At 40.7% G+C, this 21,148-nt stretch overlaps 1 protein-coding gene across 1 annotated transcript in view; it reads right to left on the reverse strand.

Moving 5' to 3' along the window:
* Positions 1 to 266: 266 nt before the first annotated feature.
* lztr1 (leucine zipper like post translational regulator 1) overlaps positions 267 to 21,148 on the reverse strand; it is a 109,700-nt gene continuing 88,818 nt past the window's right edge. The window contains exons 18-21 of the mRNA XM_078553919.1: positions 15,761 to 15,910; positions 11,002 to 11,107; positions 9,083 to 9,163; positions 267 to 2,212 (exon numbers count right to left, since the gene is read on the reverse strand). Of these exons, the coding sequence (XP_078410045.1) occupies positions 2,096 to 2,212; positions 9,083 to 9,163; positions 11,002 to 11,107; positions 15,761 to 15,910 (454 nt within the window). The 3' untranslated portion in view covers positions 267 to 2,095. The remainder of the gene's footprint in view (positions 2,213 to 9,082; positions 9,164 to 11,001; positions 11,108 to 15,760; positions 15,911 to 21,148) is intronic.

Consider the following 21,148-nt stretch of genomic DNA (forward strand, 5'->3'; position numbering starts at 1 on the left):
GATGTTGTAAAGTAACATGCAGTCATCAGTACCATAATGCAGATACTTGAATGTGACATCTCCCTTCCTCTACTCTTGTCATTGGTTGGGGTGTGACAATAATCCAATGTGACTCAATCTCATTTTCTTCACCATTTTGTGGGAAAGAACTTGGCTTTTGTATGGTCCTACATCTCAAAAGGCAAAGCTGACATAAGACACAGGGTACCTTGTCACATATCCCAGGTTTTTCATTATGTTACATAGAAAACATGACCACAATTAAATACAAATGGATGACAGCTTACTTTATAGTGTTAGCGATACTACACAAGAGAGCCTACATGAGGCCCAAGAAACAGAATAATGCAACAATAATGATATGTGGAAGTTACATTACACATTAATCTTTGCAATTTCATTACAGTTAAACAATTAAACATTTTATAATATATATAACAAATATAAAAGTGAATTTTGATCACTGTATTTAATAGACTTTGGAATACATTTACCTCAGTCTTAACATCTTCCACCGCCACCCCTCTGCCTCCTCTACCCCAAAAAACCTGATCAGTTTTACAGCAATTAATCTAAATGTTTAAAGGACACAAGGTCATGATCACCTTCTCAGTGACATGGCTGTGGGTGACCATGTAGGATTGCAGTCACGGACTTCCCTTTGTTCAGTTCAGAGTCTGACTTACAACTACATAATTCAATCATGACAAATTGTAAATCCGACTCATTAGCAACATGATGCAAATAATAACCAATACGCAGTACTTCTGGTTATTTTTTCCGAGGGTGACAGTTAAGGTTGTTTGAGAACTGCTGTTGGTGAATGAAGCCTTGGAATTTTAGTTAACTTCAGTTAACACCAGCAAAAACACACCATGTGGTGTACAGCCTCATGAACATGTCAACTGTGCAACACATTCAAAATCTGCCAACAGCTACTTGCTCTGTTTACGCAACTGTTTGTTTGCATATTTGTAAAATTAAGGATCATTTGACAGAGGTTATGTTCCAATTCTGATGGAGGGGCTATAAAGAAATCTCCTTCTTCTAACTTTAAGCATTTTCAATAGTAAAAATATGCTTTGCAGTAACTTTCCTGATCAGGGCCAAGATGCAACGCAAAACAGCAAAACAAAGTAATAAAAGCCAGGCAAAAGATTCAATACAATTTGCTGCTAGGAGAGGGATTGGAAGCAACAACTTAGCCCACATTAATGTTCCTTGCTTTCAGATCTTTCCATATGTAAGATCTACTGAAATTGTGAGATTTGTTTTACTGTCAGAACTATCATGTTACATATGTGGTACCAACAGGTCTTTACACAATTCCTGTAAACATTATTACAACAGTCATGATAATCAATGTCATGGCTCATTCGAAATTCTGCAAAAAGGTTGCCAATTGACATGCCTGGTCAGAACGAAGTGGCATCTTTGTGACATCAGATCTCACTAAAGAAAACCACTTGTATTCATTTACACAGTGTTAATTGACTAATACTTAACATATATACCATTGACTAACATCGGTTGAAAGGACTACAGTTACAATCCTGGAATCTCTGGGCACTCTCAGAGAATCACATAATAGTAAGCAATGAACTAGAGAGACATCAAAACTACCAGACCGTTAAGCCAGTAAGACTGGTACTCACTTCTGTGTCATTTGCATGCACCTTGGAATGTCAGTTTTATTCATTCCATTTATAATTTTAGAAGTACAAAAAGAAAATACATGACCAAGTGAAATAGGTTTGTTCTTTTTAAATTTCATGACTAAATTGTGCAAGTCCTCTTACGAGCAAAAGATGATAATTTGTCCGTGTCATTTTATTTAGAAGTAAAGTTACTTGTACCTTTATTATGTTTGAACCAGCAAACAAAAAGGTGGGACATTGATACTTTATCTTTCCAGCCACTATCAGCAGCCAAGGACCTGATTCAGACATTGAATTAAAAATAGCTTGAACCTTATATCCTAACTGTTCTACTTAAAATAATTTCATTTAAATATATGTAATAAATACTACAAATCTGGATCACAAGACAGCAAAGTTTCTAAAACAATTTGAGAATCCGCATTTAAAATTAATTGTCACATATCTGAGCCCAGCTCTGCACACTGCTTGTCTGAAATATGATTTGCTAATGACTCGATGATGTCTAGAAGCAGTGCTTGAGTTAGGGATCGTAGGTTTGGCAACTTGGAGACCTTAGGAGAAGAAAAAAATGGATTTAATAAATTAGAAAATAAGAGAGCTACATAGCAAGAATTTAAATTGAAGTACTAGCACGACCTGGAAATACTCCTCCTGAATTACTGCTACAAGAGATACAGATTATATGAAATACAACAGATAATATCTCATATTTGCATCATTGTAATACAGCAGGGCCAGAGTAACAGGAACAATTATCAAATACCAGAATAGTTTCAGTACTTCTCATGCATCCCACCAACCCCCATACAAATTCTGGTATGGCAAAAAAACAGGTCAATATATTTGAAAATGGACAGCGGGGACGGGGGGGTGAGGAGGGGTGGAGGGAGGTGGAGGTGGTGGTGGGTGGTGAAGCAGAAATACAAATTCCCATTAAAGCTGAATACTTATTAGGTATCACAAACAAAGAACACAGAATAAATAAATAAATGCGATTGCGATTTTATGAAACATGGAATTATACAAATTAAAAATCCTGCATACACAGATATCACTTCATCATTCAGATCCAAGTGCACAGGGGAACAGTTGTGGAAGCTGACTTGAAGAACAGCATAAATCCATTATAACTAACACACCTTCAGTGATGTAATCTATCTTTTGTCTCATTCACTCTAAGTACAGTAATATCTATGTGTATTTTCCTAAAAGTTGTTCAAATAGGGGCCAAAACAAAGACCTGGAGAATGCTGTCATACTGTAATGCGCAAAACGTAATATTTGGTGACTGTAATCAGATTACTACATCTAGCTGTTTTGCAGAAGCCTGCTTAACCAATTCAATTAATTCAGCTTTGCTTTGCCTGCAGATTTTGCTGCACAATTACCTTTCTCTTTCCACTAGCATATATTTCACTATAACCATTTTGCTGATCATTATTTTGAAGTAAGTTTACTCAATGCTCACTGGAGACTCTTGCTTCTATCTGACAGTATGCCATGGAATTAGCAAACAGGACCCTCAAACTGGTTTGGGAAATTATTTGTAGTTTGTCCAAGCAGTGGTTTGTTAATCGTCATGGGTTAAAGACTTTTTTCCCTAACCCAAGGGCACTGATGGTGAGATAGAATGTTATGATCACCATCTGCCTTTGAGGCTAATGTTCTGCATTTTCCTTGGAATCTTTATTAGAAAATTACATGGTGCAAAGTCAAGGTGACTGGCTGGCATCAGTTACAATAGAAACAAGAAAACCCATCCTAGCAATTCAATGCTAGATATGGTTTTCCAGCTTTCTTCACACTCATCAATACCTATAGAAAGCGGTATCTATGCAAATGAAGAAACTAAGGAAAGATGCTATATGACTATCCTACAAAAAGAAAAGTCATACATTAGGATGGAGCTTGCTTTTAGATAATTAATTGTTGCAAGCATCCCAGCAATCGTTTAATGATTGTTTACTATGAACCATTAGTTGTGAAATATGAAGGAATTTGAATCATGATCTGCTGCAGCAGATATGAAACAGCAATAGTCAGCTATAGGATTATGACAAAACTAGCTTAACATTCAAATTCAGGCAAATTCTTGTCAGGTCAAACTTCCAGAAGAAAACCTTAATGCTTTTTCCAAAAGAAATTGTTCTCGAGCAGCCTCTAATTTCTTATGAATAGCGTCCAAATTGTTTTAAATTAAAAAATAAATCAAAGATGTAACTAAAAGGGTGACCAGTTCACTAGTTTGGCATCATGACAACCGCATAAATAACTTTATGTCAGATTTTGTAAATCTGACAAAGTTGAATGAAAATCCTTCAGATACTGACAGGCTAGTGTGAATCCCTCAAATAGTTGTTAGGAAGGTTTCAATTCAAGGAATATACAGAGCTATAGAATAAAATGTTAATGAGAATCCAATAGCTTGTTGGTGCAGCTAAGATGACATAGTCACCTGCACTACAGAATGGTGGTACAGAATACCTGCTTAGCGCTCTTGCTTAGGGAAAGCAGGAGTGCAAGTCAGTTCTATAGCTGTGTCTGCAGACAAGTTACGTGAATTTGAAGTTTCTTAAAGATTCAATACAGTATTTTAAGAATAAGACAATGGTTAGTTATTTTGTTTGGTGTAATTTTCATTTCAAATTTATTATGTAGAATTTGTTTAACAAGGCATAATGTTTATTCACAACACAACAAAGTGAATGACTGAACAGCATCAGAAATCAGTGCCAGGATGTTCCGGTGAACTTCTGTGGCTGACAACAACAATGTGAATTTATATTGCACCTTTAATGTAGCAAACTTCCCAAGGTGCTTCACAGGAGTGTTATCGAACATAATTTGATACTGAATCACATAAGGAGATATTAGCACAGATAACCCAAGAGATTGTTCGAAGAGGTAAGTTTTAAAAAGTGTCTCAAAAGGAGGAAAGAGGTAGAAAGGCAGAGAGGTTTAGGGAGGGAATTCCAGAGCTTAATAGTTGAAGACATGGCAACCAATGGTGGAACAATTAAAATAGGGGATGCACAAGAGGCCAGAATTGGAAGAGTGCAGAGTTCTCAGAGGGTTGTAGAGCTGGAGGAAGTTACAGAGAGAGGGAGGGATGAGGCCATGAAGGGATTTGAAAACTGGATGAGAATTTTTAAACTGAGACGTTAGGATAAGGACAGCAGAGGTTTGGATTAGTTCAAGTTTATGGAGGGTGGAAGATGCGAAGCCGGCCAGGAGTGCATTGGGATAGTCAAGTCTAGAGGTAACAAGGCTTAGATGATGGCTTCAGCAGACGAACTAAGGCAGAAGATGAGTTGGGTGATGTTCTGGTGGAAGGAGGCAGCTATGTGATCAGAGCACATCCTGAGGTCAAGTACAACAGCAAGCTTATGAATGGCCTCGTTCAGCCTCAGACAATTGCTAGTCAGTGGAATGGAGTCAGTGGTTAGCGAACAGAGTTTGTGGCAGGAGCCCAAGATTATGGCTTTGGTCTTCCAATGTTTAATTGGAGGAAATTTCTGTTCATCCAGCACTGGATGTCAGACAATCAGTATTGAAAAATCAGAGGCAGTGGAGGGGTCAAGAGAGGTAGAGGCAAGGTAGAGTTGGGTGTTGTCAGCATACATGTGGAACTTGAAGTGTTTTTGGATATGTCGCCAAATGGGCAGCATGTAGATAGAAATAAGATAGGGGGTGGGGGAGGCAGGGGTATATCCTATGGGACTTCAGTGGTGACATTGTGGGAGCAGGAAGAGAAGCCATGACTGTATAGTTTGAGCTATGACTGTATAGTTAAAAATGGGATCAGGTGAAGGCAGTCCCACTCAACTGGGTGACAATGAAGGAGGATGGTGTGATCAACCATGTCAAAGACTGCGCACAGAGCATGCTAGCGTTGGCACAGGCCAGGGTGTCAGGGCTCCAGGCAGGCTTACAGGCCCTTCCTGCCTGCCTGGGTGGGGATGCAGCCAAAGGTCACCCCTGTATTGGGGACCTCCCCTCCCTCTCCCCCAAATACTCCACAGTGGCAGCCTGGCCTGCTTTTCACATCAAGTTTGAAAAAAGTGGTTGAGGGGCAACTTATTGTTGAAGTGCCCTCCCAATTACTTACTTTGTATGCAGCTGGGTGTTCCTCCGAAGCTGTTAGGCCTCTAATTGGCCCTACAGCTTCGAGATTGCATCCATCACCCTTAATTGGACAAGGAACCCATCTCCATGCCAATTAAAGAGCGCCAAAATTGCAGGTCAATGCCCATGGGTTGAGAACACAACAGCAGTCTCAGCTTACGTTTCCCATCCCCAAAGAAATTCAGCCTATTGTATTCAGGAAAGATGGGCACATTTTAAAACAGATTCAGGACTTTGGAGCGGAAAGGGAGATTGGTGTTGGGGCTGTAGTTTGCAAAGATAGAGGGATCCAGTGTGGGGTTTGAGACTTGCAATAGCACAGACAATGCATATTCCGCACAGCACACAGACATTATCCTTCTTTCTGCAGAGTTAAACAGAACATTTTGAAAACCTTCTTCTCTCTACCCAACCATTTAACCATGAATCTTTCCAATGTGCTTCTAGAATACACTTCTTCGTCTTTTCCCCAACTTATAAGATCTAAGCAGAAGCATCCAAGAGCAAGGTCACTAATTTGTTTCAGAGTTAAAGAACGAAAAGGAGACTAATTTAAATATATTGTCCTTTGCCTCTTGCAGCATATTTCATTTTACTAAAACCAATTGTGCTTTGGTGGAGTAGGCTGCTAATCTGGCAACCAAATTCAGCATACCCTGCAATTGAAATACTTCTGCAGGAAAATCGCACAGCATTTTCAATGACACAGAAGAGCAAACCAGCAAACAACACATAGGACATGTTTCACCTTGAAACAGGATGTAACAACTGCAGCAAGATCAGATTATACAGGCATATTACATTCATCAGTTTGTGTATTAGGAATAGAGAGATGGCAATGAGGTCAGAGATACATTTTTTCCCTTTGGCAAGATACAATGCTGTAAAATCAAGTACGTTGGCTTAAACATTCAAAGGATTACATCATACACGTAAACACTCTGGGAACTGATATAGTATTTTTTTTTAAAGTATAATATATATTTTAGCTTTCAAAATTCAGAGATGGTATGGTCATGAAAAAACATTTGCTTGTGTTGTTGAAGTGTTTGGTTTTTATAATTTACATTTCGTTTCACATGAAAGTGCAAATGTCACAATATCATGTGATACTGACTGGCAGAGATATCTACAATACATTTTCATTGCACAAATCCAATGAGGTCCTTTGACCAGAGATAAGGACAAAAAAATATACTAGTAAAATTCCAGTATTGGTAAAACTCTGGTGCTCAATACAATTCGTTATTTGCACAAAGTATGATTGTCATATTCTCACATTGTTCCGCTAACTTCAAAATAAAAAATAAAAAAAATAAAAAATCTTAGTTAACTCCAAATGATTACATCTTAATTTCAAAATGTTGCAGTACTTCATAAAAGTGGAAGCACACTTTTATTAACCCCACCCTTATATTTGGCACATCATAATCAGTTGTACTGTGGCATCTCTACTGCTGAATGAAATACTCATCTCAATTCTAGGGCCCACTTTCTCAAAGCACTTTGTCCTGGGTGCATATTCCAATTACCGGGACACTAAATTCTAAGAATATTGTGGCTTTACTACATGGAATAAACAGCAGTGTGCACTCTTTCATTTGCAAAGCTCAATCATTAATAACGTCATCAACCAGACTGTGCTGAAAGCATTTACAGTTACATACTGTGACATAATTGGTCAATTGATTGCCATGCTAGTTTGCCAGCAGAAAATCCATTTGACAATTTAAGTAAAACTTTTAAATTGACCAATATTAACAAAATCAAATTATGGTTCATACCAGGTATCGCTAGAGTTTAACAGTATTGGTAATGCAGCATTAAGGGTCTTTGACGTTTCCGCCCTCTATACGGGGGAGTAAACACAAGTGGGCCAGGGCTCTAATGTACTGACAGTGCAATAAAATTTAAGCTCCTGCAAACTGTCAACTCTCAATTTCAGCTCAAACTATCTGGGAGACAGGCCAAAGGGAAAGGAGAAAAATCAACAGGATTGGTTCATATTGATGACTGCAGAAATACACAGCAGCATTGGTGGAATAGATGTAGATCTGAGCTGGGTACAAAACATTGGGGACTTTTCCACAGGAAAGAAAATGCGGGGACAAACTTGTTGCTTATTGCTACATTTGGACCTGATCTGGGTTAGAAATGATCACAACAATAGGGCAATCTGTATGAATTGTTTTATTGCACATCCATTAGAGGATATTAAAGTCAAGATCACTAATTATGGCAAACCCAGATGAAGTATTTGACTGGTTTCAAAGACATTGAAGAAAGCTGCTGACAAAACCATTAACTGATTCTAGACCCCAAATCATGTCAAATTAATAAAGCCAAACATCTCTGCTACTTTACTCAGAGTAGATTAACACAGATGTTTGTGTTCCAATACACAATTATATTTACTAATATTAAGTGCCTTTACTTTGGCTCCTTGGACCATACTCAAACAGCACTCAAAAGCAAGGAGACAACTCGCCCTCGGCCAGTATTGTTTTGAAGCAGCTTGTTGAATGTATGTTTGAGCAGCCCAAGTGCAATTCTCTCCCAAGATTAACCTTCCCCCACACAAGGGCAGTTGAAATGGGAGGGATTTGAAGCCAAGAAACCAGTGAGGATGACAGGGTGTGCGAAAAAGAGCCCAGACCACAGAGCTTGGGGTTAGCTGCATTTAGTGAAGACATAGATTGGTGAGAATCACACTGGAGAAATCATTCCTTGCGCTGATGAAGATGTGAATATTATAATGGAATGGGAATAGTGGAGGAGAGGGAAGAGGCAACATCGGGACCTTGGAGATGCTAGTGTTGACAGATTAGACATGGAGTAAAATGCTCAGTGTCAAAGAGAACATTGAGATTGTGCACGACTGGACTCAAACCAAGCAGCTACAGACATTTAGGAGAGTGAGTGCCAGAAGCACACTGGGGCTGGTGAAAGCTAAAGGAGAAGGGTTCAGTTTTGCCAAAGTTGAGTTGTAGGAAGTTTCAACAATAGACACTGGCCAGGCAATCAGACAAACACAGCAGGAAGAGGGAGTTGGGAGGGGGGGTGTCGGTGAGGAAAAGAAACTCAAAGACATATTGTGAACACAAGATAAAGTACGTAACAGTGAGACAACTTCTGTCAGATTTTTCTGAACTCATTGCAACATTTTTATTCAAGATTTGTCCAAGAAAGCAGATCTCAATCTGACCAGAAATGAAAGGATAGGCTCTTTACTGCTATAACCAAGATGGTATAAAAGGACAACAGACTCTCACAGAGCCAAACAGCATCCTACCTACCTTGGTGAAATGATGTACAATAATGTGGAGGCAATGTTTCTTCATGTCTAGAGCCTGAGTCTTATCAGCTGCTTCCAGAATCTGAAAAGACAGGTAAACAATATAAATTACTTAAGTCCATTATTTGTAATTTTGTTGATTGAACCACTCATTTTTATATAGTATCTTAATGTAAGGAAACATCCATAACACTTCACAGCGTAATCAAAAAATGGACAGGGTCAAAGAAGGAGTTACAAGCAGGGAGGACCAAAAGATTGTTTGATGAGGTGGATTTTAAAGAATTTCTTAAAGTAGCTGGAGAAGCAGATGAGTGCAGAGAAGGAATTCCAAACTAGTGGACTTGGATAGCTGGAGGCCATCACCAATGTGGCATAAAGACAGAGGGAGATGCACAAGAGGCCAGAATCAAAAGAAAATACAGTTTTGGGGAGCTATTATAGGACTGGCTGAGGCTGTAGAGATAGTGGAGGTTGAGGCCATGAAGGAATTTAAACAAGGATGAGCATTAAAAATTGGAGATATTGGAGAACTGGGAGCCAATGTACATCAGCAGGATGGGGAGATAGTGAGCAGGACAGGTTAGAGGTTACAGAGTTTTCGATGAACTGAATTTTACAGAGGATGGGAGGCTGACATTTGAGCATTGGAACAGCTGTCTGGAGGTGGCAAAGGTATGACAGAGGTTTCAGCTTTGTATGGGCTGAGATGAGAATGGGGTGAGGTGGGTGAAGTGGAAGTAAGCAGCCTTTGTGACAAAAGATATGGAGTTGAAAGTGGAGCTTGGTGGCTGAAGAGGATGCCAAGGTTGCAAAGTCCAGTTCAGCCCGAGACCACAGCTGGCAAAGTGGGTGAAATCTGTGACAAGGAATTGGGAGTTTTGGTGGGGGCTGAAAATAATGGCTTCGATCTGCCCAATATTAATATGGTGGAAGGTATAGCTCTTCCAAATCTGAAGTTGGATAAGCAATTGGACAAAAGAATCACTGAAACTGTCGAGAAAGGTGATGGAGGTAGAATCAGATGTCATCAGCAAATATGTGACGATCTCGTCAAGGGGCAGAATATAAATAAGGGGACCCAGGGATGGATCCTTGCAGGTCTCCTGAGGTGATGGTAAGAGACAGGGAGAGAAGTTATTGCTCTGGCTACAATTGGACAAAAAGAGAGGAGTGGAATCAAGCGAGAGCAGCTACATGGAGTTGGGCAATGGAGGAGTGGCTTTAAATGAGATGGTGTGGTTACCAATGTCAAGACTACAGGGAGGTAAAGGAAGGAAAAAGTACCATGGTTATAGACATAGAAAATATTATTTCTCACTTTGGTGAGGGTCATTTTAGTGTGGTAATACTGAAGCCGGACTGGAGAGATTCAAATAGAGAGTTGTTTGGGTGGGGGTTTTGGGGGTGGGAGCGGGGGCGCGTTGGGCAGAGATTTAGGTGGTAACATGGTCCAGGACCTCTGAGGAAAGGGAGGTTGGAGAATGGACTGTAGTTTACATGAATAGAGGACTTGAGGGTGAATGTTTTGAGGACGGGGGTGATGATAGCTGTTTTGAAAGGGAAGGGACAAAACCTTAAGAAATAGAACCATTTACAACCCTAGCTAGCATAGATGTCAGGGTGGGAAACTGAAATGGTCAGCAGTTCAGTGGGAGTGGAAACACAAGAGGAGTTTCATAGACACAATGGGCTTGACAACAACAGGATAGATGGGAGAAATGCTAGCTGGAGACAAAAATGCCCATTTTTCTCTTAAATAAAGGCACATACAATTTCCAAATTGCATACAGGTACAATGGCGAAGTGCACTGTTAATTTGCAATATTCTCAACAATGAAAATATCATCTGAGATATATTCGATAGTCTGAAAAGGGTATGATGGAATATTCGCAGTAAAAGAAGAAAAAGCAAGTCACCTGCAGAACATTCTCTACCGTCACATTCATCTCCAGGTTCTGCTTACAATATGCTTGCAGTCTGTTGTTCGTAAAGCCATAATAATAAGGTGCTGAAAACAAATATCTGTCAGAGAGAAGTCAAAGAAACCTGTCTCACAGTGAATATGGAATTAATGGCTGCACATCGCCCCTTGATGTTCAATGGCATTTCCATCACTGAATCCCCACTATCAACATACAGGGGTTACCATTGACCAAAAACTGAACTTGACTAACCATATAAACCATACTGTGGCTACAAGAGCAGGTCAGAGGCTAGGAATTGTGCGACGAGTAACCCACCTCCTGACTCCTCAAAGTCTGTCCACCATCTACAAGGTACAAGTCAGGGGTGTGATGGAATACTTCCCAGTTGCCTGGATGAGTGTAGCTCTCACAACACTGAAGAAGCTGGACACCATCTAAGACATAGCAGCCCACTTGATTGGCACCACATCCAAAAACATTCACTCCCTCCACCACCAACGCATGGTAGCAGCAGTGTGTACCATCTACAAAATGCACACTGCAGGAATTCACCAAGGTTCCTTTGACAGCACCTTCCAACCCCACAACCACTACCATCTACAAGGACAAGGGCAACAGATAGATGGGAACACCACCACCTAGAAGTTCCCCTCCAAGTCACTCACCATTCTGACTTGGAAATATATCGCCGTTCCTTCACTGTCGCTGGGTCAACATCCTGGAACTCCTTTCTTAACAGCACTGTGGGTGTACCTACACCACATGGACTGCAGCGGTTCAAGAAAGCAGCTCACCACCACCTTTTCAAGGACATTTAGGGACGGGCAATAAATGCTGGCCCAGTCAGCGAAGCCCACATCCCATGAATGAATAAACAAAAAGATCTTATCAGAGTTGCATGCAGCCATTCCTGCTACTTCATTTAAACAGCAAGTGAAGTAGCTGGAAGGTTAAAAGGTGCCTATTAGCATTCACCACTATTCTTTCCCACATGTCTCTGTGCAGGATATCTGTACAGCACCTCTCTTCCCTCAGAAAGAGCAATTCAAATTGAGATTTCAGAGATTTTCGTTCAACAATATTTCTACTTTATGTTTTAACTTACTTGTATCTTTTGTTCATACACCAGCTGGTAATTCAATTTAATTAGTTTCTTATGTTCCAGACAGACATCATTACCTCTGCCTTTCCTGGAGTAGACTGGTTCATTACTTCAGTGTTCTTCATGCTGGTCATAAGGTTGAAGTTGTTGCATGCATTGGAGAATAAGTCCATAATACATTGCATGTCCAGCTCTGAACCGGCAGCTAGAGCACAGCCATCGGCAAGCAGGAAATCGTGAAATATGTCCTTGGAGACCTTGGTCTTTGCCTGGAGTTGTCTCAGATTGAGTAGCTTCCTGTCAATGCAATATCTGATTCCGATGCCAAGATCACTATCCTGTAAGGATTTGGAGAGAGCATGGCAAAGAAAAACATGCTGAATAGGGTTGGCGCTAGCAACTCCATTAGTGGCTGGGAATAATGAATCAGAAGACTCATCATCATCCAGTACATATGCTAGCATGCTGTCATGGAACTGTCGAACATTGTGATGAATTCCTCCATTACCTTCCAAAGGCCCTCATGGCTGACTGTGTCAAAAGCTGTGGTCAGATCAACAAACATGGTGTAAAGGTCCTTGATCTGTTATTGGCAATTTTCCTGGAGCTGTCTAACTGCAAACACCATGTCAGTGGTTCCTTGACATTTTCTGAAAACGCACCGACTCCCTGGCAGCAGATCCTGGTTGAAATGATGCACTAAGGGGTTCTGTTTTATCAGCGATGGAGAGGAGTGAGATTCCTCTCTGTTTGTTGCAAAATTGGTGAGTTCCTTTCCTCCTGCAGAGGTGGACAATGAAAGTATCTTTGTATCCTTGTAGGATGGTTTATTGCTCCCACATAGACTGAAAGGGTTCAGCGAGCTTCTTGACCAGGCACTGACTTCCAGTCTTGTAGACTTCAGCTGAGATAGCATCAGCTCCTGGAGCTTTGCCGTTAGAGAGGAGTTGGATTGTGTTTGTCATTTCTAACAGCATGGTAGAGTCACAAGGGAGCAGCTGATGGCAACCTGCAGCTGCCTGTTGATTTCTTCTTCATTGATGGATGAAGGCTGATTGAGGATGTGGCTAAAGTGCTTTGCCTATCTTTCTAGAACTTGGGCTTTTTCTGTGAGCAGTGCTGACCCTTTGGCACTGAAAATTGCTAATGAACCAGTAGACTGGGGCCCGTTGATAGATTTCAGAGCACCATCATAGGATCATTAACACCATTGAGGAGGCAAGTCAATTTGCTGACGAGACGGTTCATGACAGCAATGTCTACATTAGCTTTGTGCCATTCTTCTTCTTCCACAGCCACTTTAAAAGAATGTGTAACCTGCACCGATTTCCTTGAGCTGACCCCCCTCAGGTTAACAAGTCTCACTGAGGGCAGCGATCTGGACATTGTACCTAGAGTAGTTCTCTCAGGTCTGTCAGATGTGGCGTTTTCCAAGAGGATCTGCACGTTCCATGCCCCAATTGTGACCAGTGTCACCATTTGGCCGTACCATCACCACGAAGAAAACCGAAAATGTACCAGCTTAGTCCAGGAAAGCCCTATCTTGAGCCCAAGGTTTCAGTCTATGGCCAAAATCTAACAGCAGTGGATACATTCACTTATCTTAGCAGTAGACTCTCTTAAGCTGTCTATATTGACAATGAGACACATGCAAGAATTGTCAAAGCAAGTGTAGCCTTCAGTAGACTTCAAACATCAGTCTGAGAATGAAGAGGAGTAGGTTTGTCTACCAGACTGAAAGTCTATAGACCAATAGTCCTGCCCACTCCGCTTTCCGCAAGTGAGACTTGGACTGTGTACCAGCGTCATGCCAAGAAGCTCAAGCACTTTCACTTGAGCTGCCTTTGGAAGCTTCTGAAGATCAGATGGCAGGACAAAATACCAGATACTGAGGTGCTCATGCGAGCTGGCATGCCAAGCTTCCACACAATTTTGAGACAGTCACATCCGAGTGGGGCTGGTCATGGAGCCAGAGTGCCTGACACTCGCTTACCAAAGCAAATCTTCTATTGTGAACTTCAGTCTGGGGTGCGCTCTCATGCCAGTCAAATTAAGTGCTACAAAGACACTCTGAAGGCTTCACTTAGGAGTTTTGATATCGATTTCAAGTCGTGGGAGAAGCCCAGGATTGCTGTACCTGATGCAACCTAACAAGCAACAGTGTGGCCTCCTTCATGAACAAGCATATATTGGAGGCAGATAGAAAACACAAGAAGAGGAAATCCTGAGCCAGCAACTCGTCCAAAACTCAATTGTCTGTGGTATCCTGCCCTATTTGTAGTAGAACCCTCCGGTTGCAGATGGGCCTCAGCCGTCACCTACGTGCCCACCGGGACCCTCCAAACAATCCAGATGATGAAAATGGTCATCTTCGCCTTGAAGGATGAACAAGGAGAATTACCTCCGCCACTGAAGGTGGGCGAATGTAATGTAATCTGTAAATAATATATCTCAAAAACTAATGGACAGATTTCAATGAATCATGGTGTACAGATAGGGTATGATCCAAGGAAGAACTGATCAGTTTTTGGCAAAGATAGGGATCCAGATCCTAGAATTTTTCTATAGGATCAGTTAACATTGGGAGATAGGACGAACTGACTGTGCTTTTTAGATCGTTGTGGGTTGTTTTATTTAGAATGTTGTTTTTTTTAAATTCTATCACAGGATGTGGGCGTTGCTGGCAAGGCCAGCAATTGTTACCCATTCCTAATTGCCCTTGAGAAGGTGGTGGTGAGCTGCCTTCTTGAACCTCTGCAGTCTATGTCATGTAATACTGTGTAGTGCCCACAGTGCTGTTTGTGAGTTCCTGGATTTTGACCCAGTGATAGTGAAGGAATGGGGATATAGCTCCAAGTGAGGATTGTGTGGGGCTTGGGGAGGAACTTGCAGGTGGTGGTGTTCCCATGTGTCTGCTGCCCTTGTCCTTCCAGGGGGTAGAAATCACTGTATAGAAGGTGATGTCAAAGGAGCCTTGGTAAGTTGCTGCACTGCATCTTGTAGATGGTACAAATTGCTGCCACTGTGCACGGTGGTAGAGGGAGTGAATGTTTAAGTTGGTGAAAGAGGTGCTGATCAGGTGGTCTGCTTTGTCCTGGATGCTGTTGGAGTTATTGTTTTAGAATATTGTGGATTGTCTCAGCTATTGTGGGGCAATTTGTTACAGCGGTCAATATGTGAGAAGAGTTTTCAGTGCATGCTGTTTGATGAGGATTGGCCAGAAGTCTCCTCAGTGAGATGGAAGCTCTACTGAGTGCCCTCTTCACTTGTTGAAAATGAATCTGCACAAGGCAGTAAAGTTTACATGTCTATAATGTATTTTTCAAATCCTCTCATTTTAGTTCTTAATTTTCCGCAGATTCCTATCTCCCTGCAATTATTTCCCAAAGAGGAAGAGGTTGTACTGCTCTCAAGACTCGGCTAAGGTGATTAACCAACTTCCACTAATTCCATCCCACTGCGAACGTGACTAGGACCATGAACTTGTTGTGCGATGAACTACAGGTATGAGTCTGTACATAATAACTCACTGTACAGCATAATAGAGTATTAGTTCACAATACTACCATTTTGTTCAGAAGTGCAAGTATAGTAGGGAAAGGATGGCATTACTGTTGTCTAAGTAAGCCATGCGCTAAGGAAGGATACAATGAATCCTCTGGAGGCATGTTGACTTCACCATAGTACACATAACGAAGGAGCGACTCGAAAGCTTGTCGACTTGGCACCATTTCACCAATGGAGATATTTACCTGCCCATCTTCAGGCATGAAAGATCTGAACATAGCTTCAAAATAACTATGAAAATCACAGACAGAAACCAATAATCAAAACAAGATCACATATCTGTACATTTACTGTTAAGTTAAAAGTCTCTAACATAATACAATAAATTTAATCAAAACCAATCTGCTAGAGTATTATGTTTTAACTTGCTACTGTTTATAAAAGAAAACCAAATGTTGTAATTCTGTCATGAATTTGCCGAATGAGAAACAGAATTAAAATTAAAATGGCCCTATTTTACAACTTTATTAAACCTGAACTGCTCTTGTTAGATGGACTTTAACAGTGCACTCCTTAATTAGACTATAAGACATAGGAGCAGAAATTAGGCCATTCGGCCCATCAAGTCTGCTCCGCCATTCAATCATGGCTGATAAGTTTCTCAACCCCATAATATTTGCAGTCCACCCAGCCCAGCTTTCCTCAGGGACAAATGGTCACACGAAAGACAATAATATTATTGTGGCTGCCATTATTGTCAACCTCAAGTCAGCACAGACAGGCGGCAGCATCAGTTGTGCTCAAGGACAGCATTCCAACCACGTTTTAAAATTCAGTTGAAGATAATTTTCAAAATCAAAATATCTGATACAGGAAAGCAAGTTTTTTTTTGGGTTGGGATACCATTAACTGATTTTATGACTCATATTTTAAGAGTCTTTTCAAATAGATTGCTGGCAAATTGGCAGAGATAAGCTCAGAGAAAGGCCCCTTCCACTGTATCCCAAATTTACTGTCAACCAAATTTTTATCACTAGTGGATCTCATTTGGTTTTGCTCATGAATCTGTATATACTGGACTCCTACTTATCAATGCCGCTTGCTTGGACGGGTCTGCAGCATTATTGGAATTGAACTGAGGTTCAGGCTAAGACCATTACTCCCCAGTAACAAACAGTACATTGTTATCCAGTAGGGTTCATTTCCTGTGTGGTTCACAGAACTAAAAAAGAAAATCTGTGTAATTTATGCACGCAATTATATCATTTGTGCCTTCCCCCACCCCAAATTACAGAAATAAATCAATCAAGGTCCCACATCTACAACCATCATGGTAACTCATCATATCACATTGATGCCGTAGAAACAATCCTGTGCTTGGGATACAATGGAAGGAGCCTTTCTCTGAACTTATCTCTGCCAATTTTCCGGCAATCTATTTGAATCACTCTTCTGGAATGCACTTTGGGCAACACTTGCCTTGCATTGAACTGGCTTATTGTTATAAACTAAAAAAAGTCACCAAAACTGTCCCCATTTTACTATGTTTAATTAGTTGCGATGAGGTTCCAGTATTTTCTTTTCCCAACATCTGCTCTCAAGTCACCAGCCATTCAGGTTATTTACTGGGCTTCTAACATTGCTATTTGCTATTTGAGTCACCCGCCCTTTAATGCACATTGTGTTCTGCCTGGAGTTTCTGGCATGCTAACATCAAACCTTGGGAAAGGCTTGTAACTGTAGGCTTTAAAGTCACTACCAGCATGGTTCAAGGAACACCAGAGAACATGATAATGTTTTTAATTGAGGAAAGAAAAAGAGAGAAAGAAACCTGCACTGGTGACTCTTTATCAACTGTATACAGCCTGAACAAGGTAAAAAGTGGAAAAAAAACTGGTCATACATTGTAACCAGAGACCTAAGTACCTCACTTGTCCACTGCATTTCATTTATGTTGTTCTTTTCTTAACCAAAAATATTGAATTACTGGATGTAAAATACCTGTCTTCTGTTGATGTACTGATACAAATTAATGTTTTCTTCTCCTCAGCCCTCCAACTCCTTTTAATTTGATTCTAAGTACTGCAAAAGCGGTTGTAGATTTTATTGTCCTGTTTAGTAATCCACATGCCCTTCTTCTGAAAGGTCATCATTTCTTAAAATACCTGTTTTTATTATTTGGGCATGTTTCTTAAACTCAGACTGGTCACCCTCTCCTCTATCCAGTAAACTGTGGCACCTGCAGGTTTTGTTTGGGTAAATTTGAGATTTCTGATTCAACAAATGCTAATAGATTGGTTCCTCAGTGGGTTGAAAAAGTTTTCCCAACAAGTAACTGAACCCCATAGATCAGGAATGTGCCTCCATGGCCTTGCTCCCTCCCCTTAACCACCTCCTTCCTTACACTCCCCCTAGATTCCAGCATTCCTCCACCTCTGGCATCTTTCACTTCCTCAATTTTAATCACTTCACAACTGACAGCTATGCCTTCAGCTGCTTAGGCCCTAATCCCTGGAATTCGCTCCGTAAACCTCCCTGACTCTCTCCCATCTCTTTCCTCTTTAAAGATGCTCCTTAAAACCTGCCACTTTGGCCAAGCTATTGGTCACCCGTCGTAATATCCCCTTATGTGGTTTAGTGTCAAATTTGTCTGATAACACACTTGTGAAGCTCCTTGGGACATTTTAATACATTAAAGGCAGTATTTAAAGGAGACCCATCTGCACTGTATTTCAAATTTGGGTCAGTTGATGGCAGGGTTGCCAGAATCAGTGTCAGAATCTCTGGGTTTGGGAGATTAAAAATTGCCATGGTCCCTGGTCCTGATTACTAAGTTGGCATTCCCACAGGAAGTGCTGGTGTGTGGATGCTGGGGGAGGACAAGCCAGGGATGGAGCCTTGGATCTTCCTGCTCCATGTATGGGACTCAGTAAAAATTTTTTGTAAAGCATTAACAGATGCAGTAATATAGTTTTTTGTGAACAGCTCTGACCTGTTAGAGAATAAGCCGCCAAGTTTATAAACCAAATGCCAATCTACATTGGTTATGTTTGGAAAACTTGCAATTGACAATGCTCATACCAAATCTCTTGATTTTTTTGTCTTCTAGTTTATGAGATGGCAGGGTTGGCATTACTGGTATTAGGACAATTGCTCTTTTGAAGCTTATTAATGATCTGGACTTACGTATACAAAACATAATTACGAAGTTTACAGATGATACAAAACTTGGAAATGTAATCATTATTGCTTTGGATAGTAACAGACTTCCACAGGGCATATGACAGACTGGTGAAATGGGCAGACACATGGCAGATAAAATTTAACGCAGAGAGTTTGAAGTGATACATTTTGGTAGGAAGAATGAGGAGAACAATATGAATTGAATAGTACAATATTGAAGGGGATGCAGGAACACAGTGATCTGGGGGTTAAGGATTCAGCTGGAGTATTGTGTGCAGGAAGGGTATCAACGTCTTAAGAGTGCACACAGAAGAGTCTTTCTCGAATGGTACTAAGAATGAGGATCTTCAGTTATGTGGAGAAGCTGGGATCGTTCTTAGAGCAGAGAATGATAAAAGGAAATTTGATAGATGCATTCAAATTCATGATTGGCTTTGATGAGAGTGAATAAGGCGAAACTGTTTCCAGTGGTAGAGAGGCCGACAACCAGTGGACACTGTTTTAAGGTGATTGGCAAAGAAGCAGGGGTGATATAAGGAAACATTCTATTTTAATACATACAGCAAGTTGTAATCTAGAATGCACTGCCTGAAAGTGTGATAGAAGCAAATTCAAATTGTAACATTCAAAAGAGAGTTGGATATATACTTGAAGGGAAAAAAATATATAAGGTCATGGGGAAAGATCAGGGCAGTGGAATTAATTGGATAGCTCTACCAAAGTGCTGGCACAAACACGATGGGCAGGATGGCCTCCTCCTGTGCTGTATCATCCTATAACATATTTTGCTAACTGCTGGAAGGCATGATTACCACCCAAGGTGGACTATCCAGGTGAACTTTGTTCCTCTTATCAGGTAACATCGCAGCCTCAACTTGCCATCTAGCTACTTGTCTCAACTTGGAGACAGTATCGTCTCGCTCACTTTTTCTGTTATCATTTTGGCTGTAAATTTCCATGGGCCTACAAGCTAAGCTGAAGTCCATCACTCTCGTTTTCTAATTCCTTCATGGCATCAGTCACCCAGCCCAGCAACCTTCAGATGCCATACAAGCCCACACCCCACTGCTGTTCCATAAATCAGATCACATCTCGTTGCCACTCTGTCCACTCCATTGCCAGTGGTCATTCCTTCAGCCACTATGCCCCTGCCCCGTGGAACCACTTTCCTAGATTGCTCCTCCACCTTGTCATTTCCTTCCCTGATTTCAAAAGCCATGCAATTAAACACTCTAAACTCCACTGTCAGCCCACCACAAATTTTTCCCTCTTGCTAATGTCGACCCTTTTTTCTCCACCTTGTAAAGTACATATATTTATTATATAATTGTAAACTGTAGTTTTGAAACTTCAGGAGCAATACTACTGTAATACTAAATGATTCGGAGTATGCGAGACAAAAGATTTTATTAAAAGAGATAGCTTTGCCAGAGGGAATTCTAGAAGACCGTTTGGCCTATTGTATCTGTGCCAGGTCTTTGCTATAGATAGTAAGAGTTAGTATGTTTAATTTAGTTTTTATTAAGTCTGTGCATAATGCAGAAATATTTTAAGGAACGTCATGGGCACCTGTGCAATTAAATTTTCATTTCCTGGCTGAATTCCCATGTTCACATTAGCAACAGCAGCTTTAAGGGACTTAGTTTAAAAATAGGTTCTGGTAAGTAATATCAACAATTTTCTTTATCAATGCATAAATTTCACCTTGAGCTAATGTCATATAAAAACGTTTTATTAGTGCTTTATTTGGTCTGTTTCAAGTCACATTTATAAATCTTACTGTTCCTTTAACTTGAACATGCAAAATAAAGTCGGGGACAGCTGGATTTTGCATTTCACTTTCTGCAACACACATTTTGAAAAATTGTGTTAAATAGAAATGATACAATTACAGGGGTATAGATAAATTTACAATTATACTCAATCTCCAGTTGTGCAGGCACATGTTAAATGAGGTAGTTTTAAAAAGTGCCCAATGATTTATGCACGCCTGTAACAAAGTCTTTTCAACAAAAACTGCTGGAAAAATTCAGCAGGTCTGACAGCACCTGTGGAGAGAAAGACAGAGTTAACATTTCGAGTCCGGATGACTCTTCTTCAGAACTAAAGAGAAGTAGTAATGTGGGGAAATATATACTATTTAAGGGGGGGGTGGAATAGGTGAAGCTGGATAGAAGGCCAGTGATAGGTGGAGGCAAAGGAGAGATTACAAAAGATGTCATAAACAAAAGGCCGAAGGGATGTTTATGGTGGTGATACTGGCTAAAGGAGGTGCTAATGGTGACATTAAGAGTAGAAAGCAGGATGAGCAAGTGATAGATGGCCCTAGTGGGGGTGGGTTGGGGG

This window comes from Cetorhinus maximus, chromosome 12 (genome assembly GCF_964194155.1).
Source record: "Cetorhinus maximus chromosome 12, sCetMax3.hap1.1, whole genome shotgun sequence".
NCBI lineage: Eukaryota > Metazoa > Chordata > Chondrichthyes > Lamniformes > Cetorhinidae > Cetorhinus > Cetorhinus maximus.